General features: G+C 37.9%; 2 protein-coding genes and 2 long non-coding RNA genes across 4 annotated transcripts; 2 read left to right on the forward strand and 2 right to left on the reverse strand.

Annotated features, from left to right (window-relative positions):
* The first annotated feature begins 508 nt into the window (after nt 1-508).
* LOC149668345 (uncharacterized) lies at nt 509-6212 on the forward strand. The gene is made up of 12 exons (XM_089840898.1): nt 509-651; nt 1160-1421; nt 1885-1985; nt 2059-2154; nt 2216-2322; nt 4768-4855; nt 4926-5048; nt 5122-5238; nt 5323-5926; nt 5989-6036; nt 6113-6138; nt 6204-6212. Exons 1-12 carry the CDS (start codon nt 631-633, stop codon nt 6210-6212), a joined length of 1602 nt encoding a protein of 533 aa, XP_089697024.1. The 5' UTR covers nt 509-630.
* LOC149668346 (uncharacterized) lies at nt 6140-8098 on the forward strand. Its single transcript, XM_089841229.1, has 5 exons — nt 6140-6825; nt 6887-7111; nt 7179-7410; nt 7479-7537; nt 7775-8098. Exons 1-5 carry the CDS (start codon nt 6241-6243, stop codon nt 8081-8083), a joined length of 1410 nt encoding a protein of 469 aa, XP_089697355.1. The 5' UTR covers nt 6140-6240; the 3' UTR covers nt 8084-8098.
* A 3648-nt stretch (nt 8099-11746) lies between these two features.
* LOC149668347 (uncharacterized) lies at nt 11747-12688 on the reverse strand. Its single transcript, XR_016368072.1, has 2 exons — nt 12045-12688; nt 11747-11933 (listed from the first exon to the last, which is right to left on the reverse strand). It is a non-coding gene; the product is annotated as an uncharacterized LOC149668347 (long non-coding RNA).
* A 1449-nt stretch (nt 12689-14137) lies between these two features.
* LOC149668348 (uncharacterized) lies at nt 14138-15111 on the reverse strand. The gene is made up of 3 exons (XR_016368074.1): nt 14680-15111; nt 14564-14612; nt 14138-14493 (listed from the first exon to the last, which is right to left on the reverse strand). It is a non-coding gene; the product is annotated as an uncharacterized LOC149668348 (long non-coding RNA).
* Between the last annotated feature and the right edge of the window lie 11302 nt (nt 15112-26413).

Genomic DNA, 26413 nt, shown 5'->3' on the forward strand with positions numbered 1-26413 from the left:
CTAACTTCATAAATGCAGGGATGGAAATAACCAGCGAGGGAAATAAGGCCGTGGTGCAGGGCAAATGATCAGTTTGAAAATTAAATCGAAAGGGGTCAGTGGTCCACAGGACTGCTGAGGATTTTTAAAAATTTTCTTGATTCTTGAATATTAGGAACTCGGCGTTTTCAACTACAAATTAGTAAAGTAGTCCAGGCATTATCTAAAATATTTTAATTATTCACTTTTTTAGCTTAGCAGACGACGTGCCCTGGTCAATGGTCATAGACCACTATAATTAATTAGTCAGACTATTTTCACCCGGGAGGGGGGTGAGAATAGCGTATAAGCTATTTTCACCCGGGGGGTTGAGAATAGCGCGTAGGCTCATAGACATTAGAATTCTATAATAATATAATAATATAATAATATAATAATAATATATAATGTATCTCTATGCGTAGGCTATTTCCACCCGGGGGTGAGAATAGACACTCTCTTCTTGGATAATCGTTTTAACTTGACTCTGGTGATATCGTCTGCTAAAACTTCTGCCTTTCTTTTCTCAGTTTTTTTTTTATTTTGAAAGTCGCAACGTGGTTTGTTCAGTTTCTCGGTAAAGTAACAAGTTGTTTCGAATACAACATAGTCATGGACGGAGAGCTGAACGAGGTAAATATGCCATTTAATTTAATTATATAGTTAAATATCAAATTAATAATTTAATACCATGTAGGAGAGTGTTTCTCGTAGTTTAAATAACCAAAGTGAAACTTAGGTAAACCTTACATTCTGTGGCGCTAGACAGGGGTGTAGACTGTATATCCCTCCCTCCCTCTGGGCGCGCTCTTGTAAGAGGGGATACTGTACGCTCATAGTAGGGGGGATGACACGGAGCTAAGAGTTGGAAGGGTATGACGTTTAAATACGTAGTACTGCCATTACTTTATTGACTAGGGTCGTTAGAAGGGGGGTGTCCAGTAGGGGGATGGCAATGGCATTGAGCTAAGAGAGAGAAGGGTATGACGTTTGCGTACGTAGTACCGAGACTACTCTATTAATTTTGGGTTAAAGAGGAGAAGCCACCTACGAAGCCTCGAGCCACACCAATATGGCGTGTGGTAGTCCCAAATTTTACGCCTAATTTAGATCCATTTTCAATTTATTCCAATAATGTCAGACGCATCCTCGTAGACTGATACCGGAACTCTGTAGAAGTTTCTATAATCTTGGTTGGCTAACGGGGACAGGTGGCGCGGTTAGTATTAAACTTGGTGACGAAATATACCTGGCGCCATCTGGAATCCAGAAAGAACGAATTCAAGCTGACGATCTCTTTGTTCAAAACATAAATGGAGACGATATCGCTGGACGCTCCCCTTCTAAAAAACTTAAGAAGAGTGACTGTACGCCATTGTTTATGAATGCTTACATTATCAGAGGTAGACCTAGAATTTTTAAAATTTGCGTTGCGCTTTATATTGCAGAAATAGCAGTCCGTGTTAAATATACATAGAACGTAATGCAGTCAAACTCAGGAAGGTGCCATTACATTAGTCCCCCATCCCGCGAGAAAAATGAAGTAATGGTGGTCCGTGTTAAAAACCCGGGGGTTGGGGGGGGGTAATATCGCTTATATTTGCTTCAAGTTGTCTAAACAAGGATGAAGGGGGGAGGAGGAGAAATAGGCGCGTTAACTGTGGAACGGCTTAGGTCCGGGTGGGGGGGGACGCGACCAAATGGGGGAGGAATGCTCGGACGCATTGGATAAAAGGGCTACAGACGAACCAACTACAATTGAGTCCGACTATTAATCCCCCTTTTTGGCGTCCCGCCCAACCTGAGCCATTCCACAGTTGGCGCACCGCGCACCTATAGCTCGGTGTTTTATTACGTAATCTAAAGGAGCCGGTGCCGCGATTCACACGCACTCAAAGGCAGCCGTTATGGCCACGTTACTCTTTGAAGGAAATGAGTTTAAGATAACTCATCAGGAAATGATTAAGGTGACCCTAAACAAACCCCTAATAACTTTAACATTTGTTTAATTGCCAAACAATTTCGCTCGCTCATAATTAGGGAATTAAAAATGCAAAAACGGGGCTCAACTATCGTTACGATGAAGAACTAATCGTTCCCATTATTGAGAACTTAAACTACGAAAGTGACCTGAAGGTAGACCTAAATCTCGAACTAGGAGGCAATACTAGGTTTAATTTCATCTTGATACAACTAGGACCCACTAGCTGAAATTATGGTTAAGTATCCCGAAACTTGCGCCGTTCTTGTACGAAGACACGGTGTCTACGTTTGGGGTGACACATGGGAAAAAACCAAAATAATGTGAGTACCAAGTTGAACCCGCTGTAGAAGCCCGTCCAGTTGGCCTCTAAACGCGTGTCACCCAAAAAATCTACGCAGTTTTTTGGCCCTAGTTCTGATATTGAAGGCTTTTAAAATGATCGTGAAAAGTTTCAAAACGAATAGTTATTTTCCTAAAAATTCCCTAAGTTACTAAATAGGTTCTGATTAGGAGAAAAAAAATCGCTCGGTGGGGCTACTATAGGAAATGCGGGCAAAGCGTGATCGAGTGGGCTGTGCTCGTACTATCAATAACGCTAAAGAGTGATGACGTCATAATTATGTCGCCTAGTACTGGAAAAGACGCGACTATCCGTATAATCTTTTAATTGTCAGCCTGTGGGAGTTTGAAATACTTCAAATTATAAAATTTAGGCCTAAATAATTTAGGTTTTATCATAAGTTTATAAGATATGTTCCATAAGTGTGTCACTCGTTAATGAGAGCTTGTCATGAAGTGACGTAGGTGAAACGTCATAGATTCTCGTAAAGCGACGCCTGGTGAGGCGCTGCCAAAGGCTTACTACAGACTAAATAGGAGGATGGACTGCAAAACCGAGTGTAGTCAATTCTCGCGTCGTTCTTGAACTAGCTCTCATTAAGCCTCTAGCATTACGAAGTATAGGTAATGACATACTTATGGAACATATCTTATAAACTTATGGTTTTATAATTAGAAAACAGAATAAAATAGGCGAAATGACGTTAACTGGGAAAGTAGGCGACTATCCATTTAATAGTCGCGCTTTATGATCTTTTTAGGACTGAGTGTTACGATTATTTGTTTGATATTGCGGTTCAAATGAAGAAATTTGGGCTAGATCCAGCCAAAAAACCAAGTTAATTAATTATTAACAATTAATGTTAATTAAGCCAAAAAATATATTTTCATCTACAAAATATATTCTTTATTCTAAGGGAGCGGTAGCTCCCTTAGATAAGGCCTGATGACGGCTCTAATGTATAAGGAAGGTTTTTGGATTGGTTGTAACTTTTTACCTCTCCGAGTGACGTATGTCACGGAGAGGTTCTAAAATCGACAGGCATGTCTGTGTGTGTGTGTGTGTGTGTCAGGCTGTTGTTATTGACTTACACCCCAGAGGACCGCGTTCGCAGTTTCCGAATCGAAGCAAATGTGTTCGCTATTTCCGGACCGCATTCACAGTTCCCGGAAAATTTAAAACTTGAGGCTATCCACAATTCAACTGGCCACTATTATTTCATCTGACTAGTCAATTGTCCATTCCACATGAACAGCAATCTGTATTCACTGGCTTCTAACACCACCATCTTCTGGGCGTTGCTTATGTCTATTCCACATAGACACCAGTCTGTATTTACTGGCTTCTAACACCACCATCTTCTGGTCTTCGTATTTGTCCATCCCACATGGACACCAGTCTGTACACCTGGCTTCTACACCACCATCTTCTGGTCTTCGTATTTGTCCATCCCACATGGACACCAGTCTGTACACCTGGCTTCTACACCACCATCTTCTGGTCTTCGTATTTGTCCATCCCACATGGACACCAGTTTGTACACCTGGCTTCTACACCACCATCTTCTGGTCTTTGTTTTTGTCCATCCCACATGGACACCAGTTTGTACACCTGGCTTCTACACCACCATCTTCTGGTCTTTGTTTTTGTCCATCCCACATGGACACCAGTTTGTACACCTGGCTTCTACACCACCATCTTCTGGACATTGTTTTTGTCCATCCCACATGGACACCAGTCTGTACACCTGGCTTCTACACCACCTTCTTCTGGTCATTGTTTTAGTCCATCCCACATGGACACCAGTCTGCACACCTGGCTTCTACTCCATCATCATCCTTAAGGTTAAGACATACGCGGCGATCGGCCAGGGTTACGAGAAACGTCCGGCCTCCCAATGGCGGGGTTTCCACCAAAGGTTCACGCAATTGCGCTGTTCTTATCCATAGCTGCGATTCGAAATCCTTATATACTACCATAAGTTTATAACTTATCTACGATAAGTGTGTCACTTCCCCTGTTTTCTATGGATATTTGTTAATGAGACCTTGTCAGAGAGTGACAAATCAATTTATGGACTGCCTACTGATCTGTTAAACCTTTACCTAGTATATATACTTGTTGCCTTTGTGTTATTGGTCATATCAAACCGCGGTAATTTAAATTTGAGCCAATGAAAGGAGACTGAACTATTTTCTTTTGAAGTGGGAGGGCGCACCGTGAGTGTAGTCTGCTGGTTTTTGCATAGTCGAAGGTTGAATCGGTCGTTACGTGTTACCGTGCCACATTTAATTATTCTTATTTAGAATTAACATATTTAAATTATGAGCTGTCATAAAAGTACACAGTATAATTATTGTTCATCGATTGAAAAAACGGAAAAAGGGTCCCAAACGGTAAAAGTATCAACCTTTACCGCGTATAGCGATTTGGAAACGGTGCAAAGGCTTAACGAATCAATAACTTTGGCTCGTCAGACAATAAAGAAAATAACCAAAGATAATGAATGTCAGGTTGGTATTCTTATTAGAAACAAACTAGAAACTATTAGAATATTAATTTTCCCCTATACATTTGAATTAGACTGATTTAACTAGCTATGCCCAGTTCCAAAAGTTCAACACGGATTTAGGTTTGCAGTTTAAGAGCTTGGTAGCTTCGTTTAAGTCACTAATTTGGGTTGAAAAAGGATCAACGACAAAAGAGGTGTGTATATAATTACTTAATGTTTTCAACCTTTGTTTTATTTCATAAATCTAAACAGCGCCTTTTTTTCTAGTGTTATGTTGAAGTATTTAGAAGAGATGGCTATGAGCCTAAATTTAACTGCGAGTCAGCGAAATATGTGCTTTCTGAAGAAGGTTATCTCAGATTCCATGTTATTTTTAAAGGCGTAGTAAGGGAGTTTTTAGTTTCGAAGGCTGGACAACTCGATTCAGAATTGGTATCACAACTTCTCACTGATTTCGTCGACCAACAGTACATTCTTTGTGAAGGTCTTGGAGAAGAATCAGTTCAATCGCTTCCACAATTAGTGAACTTGCCAAAGAAACTCGTGAAACATGTATACCCTAAAGAACATTATCTTTCTTCTGATTGTCCTGCATTTTTCAAGAAACCAATCAATGCAAATGGACCATATCAAAACGTTTGCACTGCGTGTAAAAATCTTAATTCATATTTGAAGGTTTGTCTTAAGCGACGCCTAGAATCTAATAAATCACCGTGCCGTAAAAGAAAGATGGAACCTTCATCGACGTTTCCAGAAAAGTTCTTATCACCTCGTAGTTTATCTTTAAAGAAACGGCGCCAGCTTTTTCGTTTCCAAAATTTAAAACTTAAAAATGAAAAATTGGAAGCAAAACTAAAATCACTTGAAATTCGTTTAAAACCAAAACAACACAATGAGATGAGGCAAATAACTTCGATCATAAATGCTCAATTTTCGGAAGTGCTAGATGCGGCTTTAAATCCAAACACTAAAAACAATGAATGTGGAAGACTGAGAGACATCTGGGACAGCGACTATGCCACATATTTAGAAAATGAAAAAGAAGATTACATAGCTGATCAGAATAAAAATGGTAAATTGTCAAATTAACTTGTTTTGATTATGAAGCAACATTTTAATTTTAACTCCAATCAGCTAATGGTAAGAAAGGCAATCGTTGGAGCATCGTCACATATCGCATTGGTAAGTATTTATGATTCGATATTTCTTTAGACTTTTAGTAGACGTTGAATAATCTAAAGAACCACAACATTTGTAGCTTTAGCCGTTGCGTTCCGCAGCAAAGCAGCCTACGAAGCGCTCCGAAGTTTCAAAATTCTGAACCTGCCCTCTTGGCGATCAATTCAAAGAAAAACTAGCAAAAATTTGGATGAGCCAGGAATAAATATGGATTACCTAAAAGAGCAGAAAAACATTTATGAAAAGTTCGTAAACGAACAGGTCTCACTTGGGTTGTTAAAACCGCAGTGCGATGGGATATTAGTCTTTGACGAAGTTCGCGTTGCTGCTAAAGTCGTGTGGAATAGTAAAAATCACAAGCTCATTGGTTTAGCTATGCCTAGGGAAGATTACGCCTATCTGGATGACCTTTTCAGTGAAGTATCAAATGAAAAGGATATTTCAAAAGCAAATTTTATGCTTCAATTTTTATGGAGAGATCTAACCTCTAATTATGACATCATTGGCCCTTACTTTTCAACAGTCAACAGTTCAGATACCCAATTCACTTTTAAATGTTTGTTCGAAGTGATGAAGTCATTCCAATACTGTGGCTTCAATATAGCTGGAATAGTTTGCGATGGAGCCAGTGCCAATCTTTCTTTAATAAAGATGACTGTTGGTTTGGAGGGTCAATTCAGTTACTTTGACTCTAAAGCAACAAACGATATTGAAGTGGCCTTCAATCCGTGTTTTCAAAATCCGTATAAACTAAACCGAAATATTTATTGGATAATTTGTCCATCGCATGAAGTAATAGAGACTTTATATGAAATATAGTTATGGCAAATAATTTTAACTGAGGTATTTTTAGTTGAAGAGCCTAATTAACGCACTGTATTCATCGGACCCTGATAGAAGTAAACAATTCAAAAATAATGGAGTCCAATTTGGGTGGAAGCAGATCAAGGATCTTAAGGAGAGGGATGACCAACGTAGGGCCAGAAATATTCCGCGTTTAGTTCCCAATCTACATCAAAGTTACGTTGAAAGGGATCCTTGGACGAAACTCAATGTAAAGCCGGCGAAGATCTTACAAGTATATCCGAGAAGTATTATTGAACCAAAAACTAGATATTTATGTCTTGAAACAAATTTTTTAAAAGCAAAATGACGTTCTTGCTGCGCTGTATGAGTATGGGAATCCAAAGCAGACAGAACCACCACTAGATCAGGGTGAAGTACAGGCAGTGTTTGCCTATTTGAAAGCCTGCAACAATATCTTCGAGACTGGCATGCTCTCTCATACAAAAATAGAGGAGTCAACTGGAGGGCAAGTTATGGCAAACTGTCGTAATGGTTTGAATTATTTTACAACATGGCTCAAAAGCCTCATTAGTAAGTTATCGTCGTTGTTATAGAAAGCAATTATTGGAATGTTAATCATGTTTACAATTTGTAACTAGATGAAGACCAAGAATTCAAACCATGGGATATTAAACAGAAGAAATTCATCTCATGGCAGGTATATATTCATCTTTATAGTTTCCCGAAGAAGTGCGCGGCAGATTAGCTAAATATATTATTTGAGACATCAGTTTAGAACTTTTCAGGATAAATTATAAACCTTTGTATCAGATTAATTATTAATGAAGTTGAAATCTCATAATTTAGCTGTATCTAAATCCCGCACAATCTCATTCCCGCTCCTTTAAAACATGGAATTATGCAGATCATAAATTATATTTTTTGACTGATTCAGACCTGGGCTTTGTTGCGAATTATGGTCTACGGAGTCGAGGGATTAGTGAAAGAATTTTTCGATAACTATCCTGGAGGCTATTATCTATGCCCAGTAAGAATCAATGGCAGCGCTGTGGAAACACTTTTCTCGCAATTCAAGCAAAATGCAGGTGGAAAACTATCTAGCGTCAATTATAATACGGCAAGAAAAGCCATCCTCACAAAAATTGATGTCAAAGGACACCACAGTGGGCATGGATACAGAGATGTACCCTTGTACGTGAAAGATGCTTTCGCTGCAAAATTTAAGTCTTCGTCAAAAAAGTAGATAATTCTGTTATAAACTCATTTTTATTTTTGATACTTTGGTAGACAGTAACGTTTCCTACTAAAATCTAAAATAAGGAAAATAATAAAAAAGTTAACGATCACATGGCTATTTCATTTTCGAACTTATCACATGGTTATTGCATATAATAGTTTAAATAACGACTAGGAAGCTTCTTTTGTCTCTTGGCTCGATTAGATTCATCCACTTTGTTTGGAACTGTTAAGGATTTCTGGGTTGAACAATCTGGAGCAGTGTCTTTTGTGGTTGAATTTGAAACTTGACTATTCTTGTTGGAAAATGTAGGAACTTTGGCTAACCTATCACAGTTGAACTGAACATTTTCGTTCAAACTGGAATTATCACAAACTTGGCCATTCAGGCACGAATTATCACAAACTTGGGCAGAAAGGTTTAAAGGATCAGAATCTTTGCTATTTTGCCTTGAACTATTACAATCTTTAGAGTTTTTATTAGAAGTTTCTGGTGAATAGTTGCTCTTGTTGATGAGGTTTGCTACTTTGCTACGACTTTTAGGAACCTTAATGTTCATTTTTGAATTTTTTTGTACTCTGGCCTTCTTATTTGGGCTTGTCTTCGTTCCCATTTTCAATCGCTTAGGGGCACAAAAACGTGATTTTATGGGTGTTTCATCCAAAGAAGTGTGCGTTCTGGAACTGCTTGGATTTTCAGCGTTAGAAATGGGTTTTCTATTTTCCGTTTTGGCTTTCAATTTCCCTTTCCCATTTTCAATGGTTGAACCTTTTTGGAACCTTCCTCCTTTAGAAAGAACATATAGCTCATCTCTCAACCCACTGCAGCCTTTTGAAGACTGTTTCTTCCTTTCCACCTCTGATGCATCTTTAGCTGTTATGAATTCATTAGAAAGTGCGTGTAGAAATTTTCTTTGGAATTCAGCAAGGAAAAGTTTCGCGTTATCAGCTGGAATTATTTCTTTAGTGCACGCTAGAAAGCACGATTCCAACTCTTCTTGGTGATTTTTTACCCGGTCAAAAACAACCTAGTTGAAATTAAGTGGTTATTAAACTTCGATATACTTGAGAATCTACTTAAGCTCTTACTTGCAATATTTTATGTCCATGCGATTTAATTCCTTCGGGACATAAGATGTCTCTGCATAATTGATTTAATTTGATGAGGTATGGATTAAGAGACTGTTTGGGAATAAAGTAGCCTCCAGAATCTCTCATTCCTATCCCTGAAAACTCAATTTCTGCTTTTTCATCAGATGTTCGTCTTATTTTCAAAGAACAGTCCCATAAAATTTGAGAGGTTTTACGCTGTTGGTCTGTCAGTCTCATTTTCTTTCCAAATATTGTTCGTTTTTTGTTTAGTTTCCAAATCTCCCCTATGCAGCCCCCGCCTATCGTCATGAGCGATCTTTCATACATCTCGTTTGTCTGAGGAAAGTTATACACTATTTCATATATTCACATATCTTATAAATTTACACTCATACTATCGTCTTAACTAATGCAAATAACTCACCAGTTCGTTATTAGATGTTAAAGTTTCATTGCTTTCGGCTAATTTTTTTCTGTTCTTGCTCCAGTGAAACAAAATTTCTTCTGAATAGCATGACAATAATAGTAACAAATTGTTTTGTTCATTTTCAGGCTTATTACCGAATCCCAACCTTTCTTTGAAAGTATCAAAATTCTTTCTAATAACAAATTTCCATTCGAGATGGGCGGCTAAACTCTTTTGTTGAATGTCAACTTTTTTAACTTTTGAATTAACCTTTTGCTTTGGCTTATGTTTCCCTAATGTTTTAACAAAAAGCGTACTTAAATCATCAACGATTGATGAACTGGAATCATTTCCTTTCAATTCTTCATGGATGTTTTTAATATCACTAGAATCAAAGTTTTTTAACACTGCAACTTCAATATCACGTAGAAGTTCTTCCTTATTTAAACAAATTTCATCCATTTCGAAACGCGATAACTAAACGCGATTAATATAATTAATTACAACATAAGCTGCAAACTAAACTACTAGCCGCTCAGCCTCATAGTAACTTTGTAGAAGACTCACTAGCAGACGACGACGATATCCTTGACAAATATTAGTCTTGCTTTATTGGCTACTGTAGATATCCCTCCGCCTAAGCCGCGCCTCAATTTGTTTGAGTTTTAGCCGCATGGGGGCACTATTCTTAAAGGGTCTGACGTCACGCTGTCGTCTGCTCTATAACAAGCTCTCATTAAGCAATTGACTTAAGTGACACACTTATCGTAGATAAGTTATAAACTTATGGTCTCACCTAATGTTCAATACATTAAAGCCTTCATGACAGTTATTTCTATCGCCTATCGGCGTTAGTATAGCGTTGAATAATAATAAATAGTTAACTGAATTCCGGTACAGGGATGGTTTATAGAAGGAAAACTTCTAAATACCCACTATAATACCTACTACACGGGGGATAGAATTGTGTTATTCCCCGCAGATCTGAGCGCCATCGTTTGAAAAAGATTCGAACTTTAGGTCAGTTGTCCTCCCCCTTAACCACCTAGTCATTAATCGAATTATTCGGTTAATGGCACACCTCTAGTTTTTGGGTATGGGGACGGACGAGTAGTTGCAGGGTGTTTAAATAAATATAAACATTTTCAGATTACACTAAAATTCAAATATTGTCGAGTAACTGTATTAGGCAGAAAACCAATAACATCAGACGAACACAAATTTTAAAATCAATAAATAAATTTATACAAAAGAAAGCAAAACTATTTTTTCCATCTTTTAATATCATCTAAATACAGAATTGACAAATTTTTAAAGGGGAACTCTGCTCGGTTGGCGCCCCTTTAGTGAAACTTTCCTGTGTAGCTCCAAACGCCGAGAAAATGTGCTGCCGCCTAGGCGAAAAAGCTTGCAACTCAGTTTATTTCTAACGAATTTTCTACTCCCCCCTTTCCCCCATCCGTTACGCACCAACGACGAAGCCACGCTTCCTTTAGGTTCGCCAAACCCCCCCCCCCCTCGCCCATGGATGATGCCCGCGCCACGTGACCGTTGATGGTAGGGATAGCTTAAGAATGTTAAACGGGGGGACGAAAAACGCCAGACTGGGTTTTCTTTTTGCCCCTATATAGAGTAGTGGCACTCCATGTTAATTTCTCATAGAGCGTAACGTAGCCAAAGGCAGGGACGTGCCATTACTATATAGTCTTTCTGCCATGATTATCCTGGGGACTGCGGTACCAAGAAGGGGTTCGGAGTTTTAAGAGGGCAAAGGTTTAAACTGAAACCCCCTAACATTGCAATACTATTAAGTTTTTTCTCTGTAAGAAGGAGTTACCTCCCCCCCTTTATTTTCAAATAAGGGCAGGGTAGCTTCGACCACCTGAATAGTTTGACAACCAATCACCTATAGTTGATTCCTTTATTCCCTTTTCCCAATGCCATACACACGCCTTTCAATCCATTTTCTCACTCTCTATGTGCTAAAGGCTAGTAGCTTTGTATAAAGATTCACTATTTTTTTCGATTCGATATTTTTAACTTAAAATGAAACTATGGAGACAAATATCTATACTCCTGTTTACCCGCACTTGAGAAACCGTACTTGCCATTATATATTGGCTAATGCTCCTCAACTTTTACAATACTGTCAAGTGAGGTTGAACAAGAGTATATAATGAGCATTTTTATTTATTTCTTGGAAAAACTGAAAAAGTACATTGGTTTGAACGTTCTTCAAACGAAAGGGACGTGATCCTTCTTTATATCCTGTGAACACCTGACGTGAAATGATTTGGTTATCCCGATCTAATTTCTTATATCGTGTGATAATTGCGAAGTGTTTCGAACATACTTCTTTCTGAAATGAAATGACTCGTTAATCGTTTTACAATTACCTTTGCCATGTGTAATTGGCGAGTTGTTCCGGGTACAAGTGGCGATTAAATAATGTTATAATCACTGCAGTAACCATAATAGTGAGTAGCCCCTCGACGAGACTGAATTCTATCTCCATTTCTTCGGTGACCACATTCCAATGCACCTAAACATTTCTTTTATCTCCTTTTAAAATAATGAACGAATGAACTTGTATTCAAGGTAGAAATGTCAGAACCGGCCGATATTATGGGTGTGTTTGGGAAGCACTAGCCACCCGGAATTTCACTTTAAAGCAGAGTTGATACTAAGAAAAGGGTAGGAAAACCTCAATTACCCTCCCGAAATTAACACCATCCGCCAAGACTAAGAAATGGTATACATTCATGGATCTGGAGGGAATTCTTAGAACCCAAACAAAAATAAAACCACATTTCTGGTTTACAGACCCCCTTTACCTACAAACTATAGAAAATTTCGGAATATAAATACTGAGTAACCAACCCACAAGGGAGAGGCGGCCATTGGGGTATTCTCCCTCGCGCCAAGAAGAGACGCCAGAATGAGCCCGAGTTCACTGCTCGCGGGAGGCTAGCCAACTCGCACTGAATCTAGCGTTGTTTCTTGGCGCCAAGGAGGATACCGCAATGGTACCGTATTTAATTTCCGAAATGGTCTATACGGTAGATGCCGTAGCATTCTCGTAGCAAGGAGGATTTATAAGAGAGGAGGTTCAGAGTCAGACAAAATGCACGTAGTCCGCAGTTCATAAAATTACACTGTGGCGTTCCCCAGTTACCATGATTACCACGACCCCCTCACGGCAAGAGAGCGTACGTTCTCGCCCATGCGTTCAAGCCCCCTTTTTCTAGCCTCATTAGCTTGTTTATAATTTTGAATATTCCTCGATTGCATGAACGATCACGTGACGTGCGCCTTTACCAACGGCTTACGCGCCGATGCATGTTTTTATTTCCACATTTCCAAAACGAGTCTTCTCTCTTATTCATCCTCCTTGCTTTTAGCGAGCCGGCACAAAAATTTTCCAACACTATCACACGCTTACCCCACTCAAAGTAACGAAGCAATTACCACTCCATACTACCCCTTAATGCCAATAAGGATGAATACATACATCTCCTTTGCTAATTACCACCTGGTATTATCTATCATTCGATGTTGCTAACAAAGACCAAAATTATTTTGCAATGTGCTAAGGTTGTACAATACCCAACAATGGTCTAAGGCTGTGCAGTGCATGACGCATAAGTTTTTTCTCCTTTCCTAAATCGTAGAAAATGTTTTAGCCTACCTATTCTCTCCCAAACCTGTCTCGATTTATAGATACAATAGTTTGAAGCGCTACACCCTTTCCCTCTTGAAGCTGCCAGTTTAACAGCTCTATGATTAGACACGGTTATACGAGAAAGATTCACAACATTTTATAGAAAACCCTGGTTGCTAAAGGCTTGTCTATATACATGTACAGGTACACAAACTGGTTCTGATGTTGTAAGACTGAAGTCAGGCCCGATATAGAGTAATGGCAGTACTACCTATGCAAACGGCATTCCTCCTATCTCTTAGCTCAGTGTCATGCCCCTACTGGGCGCGTACAGTATCCTCTCTTACAGAAGCGCGCCCAGAGGGAGGGATACACGGTTTTCACCCCTCTCTACCACCATTAGTCTATACACTGTATCCTCAAAAAGTTTTTATAAATACGAAGTTTGAAAAAATATTCTAACTATTGCGACTGTCCACTTAAAATATCGCGAGTGTCCACTTAAAATAACGCGAGTGTCCATTTAAAATATCGCGAGTGTCCATTTAAAATATCGCGAGTGTCCATTTAAAATATCGCGAGCGTCCATTTAAAATATCGCGAGCGTCCATTTAAAATATCGCGAGCGTCCATTTAAAATATCGCGAGTGTCCATTTAAAATATCGCGAGTGTCCATTTAAAATATCGCGAGTGTCCATTTAAAATATCGCGAGTGTCCATTTAAAATATCGCGAGTGTCCATTTAAAATATCGCGAGTGTCCATTTAAAATATCGCGAGTGTCCATTTAAAATATCGCGAGCGTCCATTTAAAATATCGCGAGCGTCCATTTAAAATATCGCGAGCGTCCATTTAAAATATCGCGAGCGTCTATTTAAAATATCGCGAGTGTCCATTTAAAATATCGCGAGCGTCCATTTAAAATATCGCGAGTGTCCATTTAAAATATCGCGAGTGTCCATTTAAAATATCGCGAGTGTCCATTTAAAATATCGCGAGCGTCCAATTAAATTTTGCCAAGCGTCCAGTAACCCAGTTCAATTTCATTTTGGTTCTCCCAGTGTTACTAAGCCAAGAGGCTGCAGGGAGAAAGGCTACAGTTCAGTTTGACCATCTTGGCTGACGTAGAATGCCTCACAATCAAAACATGGCACTGAAGATAAAGCTGAGAGATGGAGCAACTTCTCCCACCTCAATAATTTCAAACATTATTCACACGTCCTGTTAAATTATCAGTAACGTCCTGGTGTATACGTACTATATAAAAGTCACAAAATGTTTAGTCACTAATCTTTTAGATTGGTCAAACTTAACATTCGATTTTTACCTCATTTTATTTTTGATGTTCATTACCAAACACCACTAAAATAATTATCCTGATAAAACAAAGCATGAATTAAAACCAGGCATGGATATAGTTTTGATGCTTTTATTAATAGTTACCTATCATCTTCATATAAAACAGTTCCGAACACAATTGACTTCATGCGATATGAAGAAAGCTCAATTCGTTTCTTACTAACCGTCTTTCTGAAATCCCGTCCCTAAGAAAGATACCTAACCGATCGCTAAACGCGCCCGGCCCCAAGCCCCCAACCAAACCAAGTCGAATGATTTCTCCATTCCGCGAATTTCCCCTCTCCTATGACTATAACAGCATAGTACTAAACAAGACGGCCCAAGGGCTCGTAATAGTAGCCATATCGTACGAGTGAATAGCCCCTCTATACCCTACCCTAATGAGTGGATAACCCCTCTATACCTTACCCTAATGAGTGAATAGCGCTATCTTTTTCAATGCTTAAATGATTTACCGTGCATAAAATCAGAGTGAATAGCCCCTCGATTCCCTACTCTAAACAGTGATTAAATTATAACCGTATAAATTTACTTATGCTGTAATTCTAATATTCCGGCGAATCGAAGAACAGATAGTTTTTAGTGATAATCCCCTCGATGAGTTTACAACATAGACTTATGCCGATGCACACTTATCGCATCTTATAAATTTCTAACAAGGACTTATGCCCAGAAACTTTTGAAAGAGAAAGTTTAGTTATAGTGATTACGCATTTTAGTGATTATCCCCTCGAATTGCCTTTAGCAATGCTAAAATGATCAAACGCATAACGCTCATTTAAAACTATGTTAGCTCTATCTAAACCCACATTTGAATTAACCGCCAAAACGTTCCAGTCAAACATAACATAGATGACGATAGCTACCGAACGAGACCGAAACACATGAGGAGCGCGGTAGGAAACGGGGAAAATCGTTATCTATTTAATTAGCACATACATAAAAAGAAAATAAATATAAAAACCCCAAACATACAAATTCATAACTCATAAGTATCCGACCCCACAGATAAAAATTCAAAAGCTTCCGACCCCACAGATTAAGAGGTACCCCACCCCACATCAACCCGACATTTTAGAGATAAGAATAAATAATAAAAAACTCGAGGTTTCTATCAACTCTCTATGGTTCAGTTGGTAGAATGTCTGCTTATTGCGCCAGCGACCCGGGTTCGATTCCCGGGTCTGACCTGAAAATATTTTAATTATAATTAAATCTCTAACCGAGCCCAGTAACCCCTATGGGTGGTTTGTGGTAATATTAAGTTCCTTTTAATCTAAAATCTGACGATAACGAAGCGACAACCCCGGCCACTACTACTACTACTACTATTACGACGGCTCGGGTCAAACTAAGAGCCTATCGTATACTACGATATGGCTAAAAAAAAGAAAAATTCCAAGAATAAAAGAAGTTCCCAGGTGCGAAAAAGAAAAACCGCTCCTCGCTGTCACGAAAGAATGAGGAAAAGGGGTGCAAAATGGACTGCAAGGTTTTGCGCTCTAGGCGAGCTTCATTTATATTGATACGTGGAGTCCAGGTTGAGGGGCAAATAGAGTCTTTGTAACCCACGTGACGCTATTCGTCCACTCGTAGGGTATGGTCCTTTTTTCAAATTTTAGGCCACCGCCCCCAACGCGAGCGCCATTTAGCGTTCTAGATCGGTAATAAACCTCGCCGACGCTACCTTTAAGTTCTCCGCGGTATCCGGCGGCCTATTTGTCTGCTAGATTTTCATTCTCCAAAGGCTTAGGGCTGTCGATGTTTCGTTCTTGTGTAATTATAACCTCAAGTATGTATTTTATAGAAACTAATTTTAATTTTTTAATATTAATTCGGTATAATTATTTTTCATCTATTTATTACCTTCAAATTATCTGATTTTGGTATGTTCTCAATTCCCGTGGATCTAAATTAATTGCACAGCTTGATTTCGTTTATCAACATGAAATTCGGTAATTTTTATCTTCTTCAATGTAAAGTTGTAAACAAAACTACTTTTTATACGTCAACCGAGACGTCACCTTCTTATCTGACGTCACAGCTAAGACAGAAGTTAGATAGTAGTGCTGTGCGAGTACTCGATAAGACTCGAGTACTCGATCGATACTCGATAAGAGATTTTCTGAGACTCGAAACAGTTTCGAGTATCAAACCAAGGCTCGATAAATACTCGAACCTGCTTTTGGAAAGCCTTCAATTCTGAAAATAGTATGTAATAGCTCTAAAAATCTACAAGAAAGTCACGCTTATTGGTTAACAGACACACATTAGTGCTCATTGGGTAGTTTAGATCATAATGCCAGTGCAATGTAGTAGGGTAGTAGCTCCTAGCCGGCAAAATAGTGGAAGTAAAAGTAATGAACTACAGGCGCGCGTTTACTACTATTATTTTATTTATTTATTTATTTATTTTTTAAGTTTAGGTTAGAAATTTTCGTTTGGAACTTTGTGCGAAGTATAACAATGGCTACAAGTGAGGAATGAGATTCCGAAGATGATATTAATGAGGAATTAAGTTAGTTAAATTTAAAGGGAAGAAGACTTATACCGTCTGGGAATTGATGGAAGTAGTTGTCGATGATCAAAATTACACCAAATGTCTATTATGAGAGCAATAAATTAACAGAAAGTGTGAAAACACTAGAAAATCAATTCCCAATTACTCGATAAATACTCGAAACAAATTTTCCAACTACTCGATACTCGATTCGAGTACTCGAGACTCGGCTCGATACTCGATAAGGGAAAATTTCAATCCTCGAGACTCGACTCGAAACCAAAAATTCAAGGCTCGCACAGCCCTATTAGATAGCCAATCAGTGAAGGGTAGTTGATTTGAGGTTAGGAAGACTGTTGTTACGAGTGTAAAGCATTATGGAGATATAAAGTGTGTCCCTTCTCTCTTATTCCCTTCTGGTTAAAGGTAGAAGTCTGAATTTTCATTAACTAATAGTTTTAATAGGCCTACTTTTATAGCCAAATAACATGTTTGAACTTAATATAGTTTACGAAATACCTTGGGTCCAATTTTTTTATTTCATTGACCGACCGATCGTGGAAATTCTAAGGGAGATAGAAACTTAAAATTTAGGATTTATTTAGTATTTAAATTATAAAGTAAGGAAAAATTTAAAACTTCTGAAATTTCTTTGATTAGTCCCATTTCCCCCAAAATAGTTCTCCCAAACGCTATTTATCCCAATCCCAGTTTACCCAAAATTATTTCTCCCAATGACTTTTAACCCAAATATTTATTTATCCCAAAATTAAAATAAGTATCGTATTCATTTTACTATTCTAAATTAAAACCATATTTTATTGCCTCCAAAAACTCTTCGGGTGTTTTAGCGCCGGTGTCCAATTGTTCTCTTAGAATATTCTTTTTGTTCTCAAGATTGCGGAACGTTTTTAGAGGTGGTCTAACAGGGTGAAGACGGCTAATGGAGTCTATTTCAATTTCTTGATGGACCTCTTCTCTTTTCATAAACTGTATGAGTTCATAGATGTAAATCTGTTGAATCATGGACATTAATAATAATGCTAATAAAGGCAAAAACAGTTTATACCTACAAAACAGATTTCAATGGGTTGTCTGCGACTTCTTTCTTCAACTTCTGTAGGACCCTTTTTTCACAACTTCCGAATGATTAACTCCATGGTTATGCTGGTTTTCACATAGAGAATAGTCCGATCATCGCTACCTGCCGTAACCTTGCACTCGCTAAAAGGGCAACGCCAGTATTTTCTACAATTAGGGGTGTTCTTCAACATCATCTTTGCCTACCAATAACCAGAACAAGTCGATCCTTCGAGGTTCTAACCCACTCCATCTTGATAGTGACGAAATCAAACACCAATACAACAATCGCATATTTGTAACCCCCCCTAGTAGCACTGCCGACGTAGGGCCTACATGGTCGGCTTTGTGTGTCACCGACGAGTTGGTAAAAAGTCACTAAAAAGTCGGGATAGTAATGGTTTGAAAGTCGAAATGTCCGCCTGGAGGGACGACGGCCCGCCGGTTTTCCTACTGTTTTGAGGCTACTATAAAACGACTGTTGGCCGACTTTTTGTCGGCGTCATTATGTCTACCTAAAGCCGCGCTCAATCCGACGATTTCGCGGCTTTTTAGTATAGGAACGGTAAATCGTCGGTAAAGGGCTGGTAGAGAAAGGGTTTGAGAGTCGAAATGTCCGCCCGGCGGGACGACGGCCCGCCGGTTTTCCGACTGTTATGAGGCGACTATAAAACGACTGTTGGCCGACTATATGTCGGCGTCATTATGCCTACCTAAAACCGCGCTCAATCCGACGATTTCGCAGCTTTTTAGTATAGGAACGGTAAATCGTCGGTAAAGGGCTGGTAGAGAAAGGGTTTGAGAGTCGAAATGTCCGCCCGGCGGGACGACGGCCTGCCGGTTTTCCGACTGTTATGAGGCGACTATAAAACGACTGTTGGCCGACTATATGTCGGCGTCATTATGCCTACCTAAAGCCGCGCTCAATCCGACGATTTCGCGGCTTTTTAGTATAGGAACGGTAAATCGTCGGTAAAGGGCAGGTAGAGTAAGGGTTTGAAAATCGAAATGTCCGCCCGGTGGGACGACGGCCCACTGGTTCACCGACTGTTACGACACGAATGAAATTCGACCCTCATCCAACACGTTTGAGAGTCGACTTAACCGCCTGTCAGCAAGAGGTCCGACGCTTTTGCGACGATCAAACCTTAACTAGAGGCCCGACGGTTTTGCGACGATCAAGCCTTAACTCAAGGCTTCATTCGCTTATAGTAAAGGATACTGATACCTAGTATTGAAATTTCTTTAATAAATTTTCAATGAAAATCACTTTTTTTGTACTTTGAATATTTCAAATAACAGGTTGAGCATCAATTATAACAATTTCAAATATTAAACAATGTATTCGATATTACACGACTAGTCGAATGGAAATATTAGCTGCCTTGCTAATTGGTTTTAACAAAAAGTAAAATTTTTCAGGGCGAGTATAATATTTACATCAATTAAAGCATTTATTAATATTCATTGTTAATATCTTCGATGTGGCCAGTTACTATCTCTTAAATTACAAAAATCATAATGAAAAATATACAGGGTTGCCACGGAATTTTCAGAACCAAATTCCCTCACTTTTCCAGGTTTTCCCTGACCTTTTTCTCAGATTTTCCCTGACCCTTTTCTCAGATTTTCCCTGACCTTTTAGGGCGGTAGGGTAAATGGTTACAGCACGTTTTAAGTGCTTATAATTAAATACTCTCTACGTTAAGTTTTCCAATGTATTTGTTGCACCAAAATGAATAAGAATCATTTTAACTATAAATAATAGTCTTAAGAGCTTTTTTAAAGGCATTTCCTTTATAAAAGCAATTCTAGACAGCATTTTTAAGGATTGCTCATGGAGTTTTCTGTGTTAAGAGAGGATAAGGAGAAACTTTCATTACTCTTTCAATAAATACTTTTACCCACTAAAATCAAATTCCCAGAATTTGCTAAAATTTTTAAAATTCCCAGACTTTTCCAGGATTTCCAGGTACTGTGGCAACCCTGATATACACTTACAGATTTTTTTAAGGAAAAAGAAAAACATACAATTCTAAAGGGTATTATTTCACACTTTTTTCTCTTAAAATGTTTGAAACCGCAAAAAAGTTCTGTAACTAAAACAAATTGAGATCTATTTTGGAATTCAGTATTATTTTCACAACCAAAACTCTTTAATATATAAGGTTTTTGAACTCCAAGCGCCCCAAAGCACTTGCTTCTTTTATATTCAAACAAAGAAACGGCCATTATATACGAAAACTAAAAAGATTAATTAATCTAATCTTTTTTGTGCCCTTCTAAAAAATTAGGCATGTATAACGATTTTACACTTAAGAATTAAAAAGAAAGGTATAACCATTTTATACTTAAAACAAGTTGGGAAAACCAAAATATTACCTCTCCGAGTCGGGGAAAAGACTAGTATAGGACTCAATATCGAAATACCAGAGCAACATTTTTTCGCTTTGTTTTGTCTAACGAGGCTTAAGTCATTGAATAGTTATCTCTACATTGTCAAAATATATAATCATCCGCTAATCCTAGGTTTCAAATCATTATTTACAAAGAATATATAAGTTCTATGTTAAATTTTATTCTCTGATGCATACCACTAACCCGATAACGATTATCCCTTTCACTGATCTAATTGCTACCATGATGCTTTCTTCTATTGTAAAATCTAAATCTGATTATTTAAACGTGTATTTAACTTTCGGCTCACTCTGAACCGTTAATGTCCCTTCATTACAGACACGATAATCAAAACCCAAAGTTTACTGCACCTCAGGTCTAAATTATTTACTCTTTGTCTCACTAAGCCTATTTCGGATCAGACTTGATTTACCCGACAGAATCCAGGCCTTAGCTTTCGTCTGAAACAAATATCCAAGGATTATTCTATATACAGATGTAGTATAGCTTAAGTAATATATAAACAGCCATTTCAAATAATAATATTAAAAAACATCCTTGGAATATCAAAATGAAACAGAGCTTTAAAGCTACAAAAGTACTAAATGCATCGTAATTACGAAAAAGATTCCCACATATTCACTTTATATTATGGAAAAAAGTGAATATTAAGGTTCTGTAGGATTTCTTAACACATCAAAACAAAGCGAACTGCTAACGCGGCGCACTAGTGTGACAACGGACAGACACACACAGACAAAAAATAGACTGCTTTTAAACTCTTTCCGTATTAATTTTGAATTGAGAAAAGAGATTATCTTAAATATTAAAATAAATATAATTAATATTTAATATTTTCTTCGCTAGTTGTTCGCCTTATTGAGCGTTACATCGTTTTAAAAGAGAATAATTAAACAATCTTGAGAAATTTGACTAATATTGGCGTTTGAAAAGAAGCATACGCCGGTTGCTTCGCCTTACTCAAATAGGTAGTATATAAAGGATTCGAATCGCAGCTGTAGATAAGAACATCGCAATTGCGTGAACCTTGGAGGAAGACTCCTCCATTGGAAGGCTAGACGTTTCTCGTAACCCTAGCCGATCGCCGCGTATGTCTTAACCTTAAGGATGGTGGTGTTGTTGGAAGCCAGGTGTACAGACTGGTGTCCATGTGGGATGGACAAAAACAAAGACCGGAAGATGGTGGTGTTAGAAGCCAGGTGTACAGACTGGTGTCCATGTGGAATGGACAAAAACAAAGACCAGAAGATGGTGGTGTTAGAAGCCAGGTGTACAGACTGGTGTCCATGTGGAATGGACAAAGACGAGAAGGTGGTGGTGTTTAGAAGCCAGTAACTACGGACTGGTGTCCATGTGGAATGGACAAAGACGAGAAGGTGGTGGTGTTTAGAAGCCAGTAAGTACAGACTGATGTCCATGTGAAATGGGCGAAAGACTAGAAGATGGTGGTGTTCAGAAGCCAGTAAGTTCAGACTGGTGTCCATGTGGGGTGGACAAATGAACAGAGTTGTTAGACAGGCAATGGAGTAATAGCCTGTAAGTTGAATACAATTTCCGGGACTGTAAATGCGGTCTGGAAATTGAATACACGTTTGCTCCGATTTGCAAACTGCGAACGCGGTCACGTGGGTGTAACAACAGACAGACACACAGACACGTCGAAATTAGAACCTCTCCGTGACATACGTCACTCAGAGAGGTAAAAAAGATAGATTTAGAAAGTTTTTGGGTTAAAGTGGAATTGGGAGAAACGCGTTTGGTTTAAATGGGAACCAAAATATTTTTGGGTTAAGTGAGAATTGGGAGAAATGGTTTTGGGTTAATTGGGAGCATACCATTTCTTTAAATGTTTTTGTTCTCACTAAAACTCCCTATAATAAGTTGGGAAACCAAAATAAAGCTCTCTGAGTCGAGACGAAATTAAGAGGTTTTTCTTAAATAACTATATAAATATAAATGATATTAATTATTTTAATTGTCTTTAATTTAGCTTCATTCTTGTTAAATCGTTTTAAGAAACTTTATTCCTAAAAAAGCTATTGTCGACGTTTGAATTCAAACGTATGCCTCTTTAACTATTGTTGGAAATTTATTGTATATAAGACGATTGATTCATGATAATAATAATAGTGTTTATTGTGCAAATCAACGGTACAATGTTAATGTCCTACAGGGATTTACACCGGTAAGTGCTTGGCACTATTAAGTTAAGGGGATGGCAATTTAAATTTTAGAAGAATTAAAATTTCTATTAAAAATCTAATAATAATAGTTTTAAAAATTATTTTTATAAAACAATCTCTTGGAGAGTGAGTCTTTTCTTGCTGAAGATTTCCACTTTAGTGCCGTATTTGTTATAATTATCCAATATGCGGCTTAGGGGTCGAGTCGACGATATATCAGGTTTAAAAGGTTTGTAGTTCGTTAGTCTATAGTTACCTTGTTGGGAATGCAGAAGCTTACTAGGTTCAATAATTCGCGGCAATCTATCTTATTTGCGACCAATTTTTGGGGGAACAGGATATCGTTCTTAATAAGTGTATCCTTTATGGTGTCCATCTTGAGTTTATCTAGCATTGTTTCGTAACATGAACTTGATTTATATAAGTAAATGAATTTTCTTTGGATTCGTTCTAACTTCCATTTTTGAGAGTAGCTGCAGTTGCCGTAAACCGAGGCCGCGAATAGTATATTCGGTAGAGTTTTTTGAAACATAGCGGCGAGTTTATGTTTCGGGATATTTTGAGAGCTAGGCATAGAGTTCTAGTGCATTTTGTATAGACGTCGTCAATGTGGTCGGAAAAAAATAGCCTTTCTTCAAATCAAATGATAAATGATAAGAAAACAAGCAATTGCGTGAACCTTTGGTGGAAGCTCTGCCATTGGGACGCTAAACATTTTTTCGTAACACTGGACGATCGCTGCATACTTCTTAATCCTAATGATGGGAGTAATACCAAAAATCGCTTTCTGCGAAAACGTTAGCTCCGATTTGCCATTTTCGAAAGCTGTGAGGGACACAGACACGTCCAGTGTAGTACCTCCCCGTGACGTTATCGCCACTCGGAAAGGTTAAAAGAAGTGACATCCTAACAAAAACACTTAAGTGCAAAAATATGAAAATCTTCGCTTAGTAGCTGCTAAACCGTATAAGTTCTCAGATTTCATGTACAACCATGTCCCATATAAATAATTTTTAGTTTTATACACTTTATATAAAACATACTGTCACTGGCTATAGCACAGCAAAATTGAGATAATAATAACAAAGTAAACATTATTATATCCAAGTGAAGATATTTAAAACTTGCCTGTGAATAGGATCTCAGAACATTATACCGTGTAGCATGTCCAAAGTGAAGCTGGTCATATTTTTCATGTTTTTGTTTTAGTACGGATAACTAGTTTAGAAGTTAATTTAACCAGAAGTATATAATACTTCTCTTCGAGAGAAGTATACCACAAAGCGGGGTAAGTGTAACGTCACTCTTCCCAACATCGGAACATTTAGAGCAAGGTTACTAAACCGAATCACATACACGATAAATAGTTCCCTCATCATTACTCTATTAGCGTTTAAATATTTGGCAAGACGCATGCGCTTGTGGATTTTGTCCCACGTCAAGACGAGGTTTGTGGGATGATTGCTGGGGATTTAGTGCCAAACAACGATAGAATTCACTTTACAGTGCGATGCCCATTTGTAGTTTGATGAGCGGGAACGCAAACTAAAAGGGTGAGCCTGGGAAGAATGACGTTACATAACTAAAGCATTAAGAGGATACAGAGTGTCATCCTTCTTCTATTATCCTCTTCTGATTTAACTTAAAATTATGATACTCTTTAGGCTTCTTTAATTGTAACTTACAAAATGGGCTTCTTTAATTGTAACTTACAAAATGGGCTTCTTTAATTGTAACTTACAAAATGGGCTTCTTTAATTGTAACTTACAAAATGGGCTTCTTTAATTGTAACTTACAAAATGGGCTTCTTTAATTGTAACTTACAAAATGGGCTTCTTTAATTGTAACTTACAAAATGGGCTTCTTTAATTGTAACTTACAAAATGGGCTTCTTTAATTGTAACTTACAAAATGGGCTTCTTTAATTGTAACTTACAAAATGGGCTTCTTTAATTGTAACTTACAAAATGGGCTTCTTTAATTGTAACTTACAAAATGGGCTTCTTTAATTGTAACTTACAAAATGGGCTTCTTTAATTGTAACTTACAAAATGGGCTTCTTTAATTGTAACTTACAAAATGGGCTTCTTTAACTGTAACTTACAAAATGGGCTTCTTTAATTGTAACTTACAAAATGGGCTTCTTTAATTGTAACTTACAAAATGGGTTTCTTTAATTGTAACTTACAAAATGGGCTTCTTTAATTGTAACTTACAAAATATCAATTTACAGCTAAGCGACTGCAAGACGCTACATGTTGTGTTGTTAAATTATAAGACTACTTTGCCGAAACCCATAACCATAAACTTTCAAGTTAGAAAGCTGTTGCTATATGCCTTATCAAAAACGGATTTATGTAAGAAGAACGTTGAAGGTAGCAAATTCGCTACCCATCCTCGCATACTTTATTGAGAAACTTCGTCTGCTTATATTTTGACTCCACCCACAAATTCTGTATATAGCAATTTCGAAAAAAAAAATTAACCACGAAAATAGAGATAAGAATGACATTTTCGATCTCTAGAAGTCGCTGTATACAGAATTTGTGGGTGGAGTCAAAATATAAGCAGACGAAGTTTCTCACTAAAGTATGCGAGGATGGTACTAGAGGCTAAAGCTACGATCCGACGTTCTTAGTACATAAATCCGTTTTTGGCCTTATTGGTATACGACTTACTACTTCATGATCAATTCAATAATATTCATGCCTGCTCTATCGTCCACAGCAAAGAAACAACTCGAAAAAAGTCAAAGTTATTCCGGGGCACAGGGTGATTCCCGTGAGAAACAAAACTTAAACCTCCGTTTATAATTTACTGATTCATGGTTTTGGAGAATAAGGGACTGAATGCATTTTTAGAGGTTTAATTTGTAAAACTACCACTCTTCATTTTCTTTTGCCTTTTACTGTTTAAAGTCTAGTTGAAGATAACATTTTCTAAGTATTATATTTATATTTTCACAAACATTATCCACTAAAATTAAATAAGGTCGATGTCTGACCGGGCCCCCGAGAGGTACGGGCCCCGGGAAAATGGACCGAATTGCCCCCCTCTCTCGACGGCCCTGGTCTTTGGGCGTGACGTCATGATGCTCATCGGATGCCCAACAGAAAAATCAGCTGTGAGGTTTTTTCGATGAGCATCAGATTCATGACGTAAATTTCGTCATTTTGCGCCGTGACTCAAAAAATGGAGGGAACCACATCCCAATCTCCTGCGAATAATGAAGAATTGACAAATATTATCCTTATGGATAATAATACTAAAAAGCAATGTACTATTTCGGTAAAAAAAGGATTATGATAGAGTTTTAAGAGGTAGGCGTTTCGATTTAATTGATGAATTGAAGTACAATATCTTTGTAAATATTATTATTTAAGCCTCTGCCATAACTTCATCATAATATCGTCGCCATTTTGAAAAGCATGGATTACAGGAAATTGTGCAGTTCAACAACTGCAACGTCATCATGACGTCAAAAGAACACATTTTCCCAAACATCGATGTTTTTCCTGATGAGTGTTACTGAACGCAGCCCAAAGTAAACCTCTCCGAATCGAGACGCAATTAAAGAGGTCTTTCTTAAATAATTAAAATTTATATTATTTTAATCGTCATTAATTTAGCTTAGCT

This window comes from Phalangium opilio, unplaced genomic scaffold (genome assembly GCF_054372755.1).
Source record: "Phalangium opilio isolate 3A_F unplaced genomic scaffold, DU_Popi_V2 ptg000056l_1, whole genome shotgun sequence".
Classification (NCBI taxonomy): Eukaryota; Metazoa; Arthropoda; class Arachnida; order Opiliones; family Phalangiidae; genus Phalangium; species Phalangium opilio.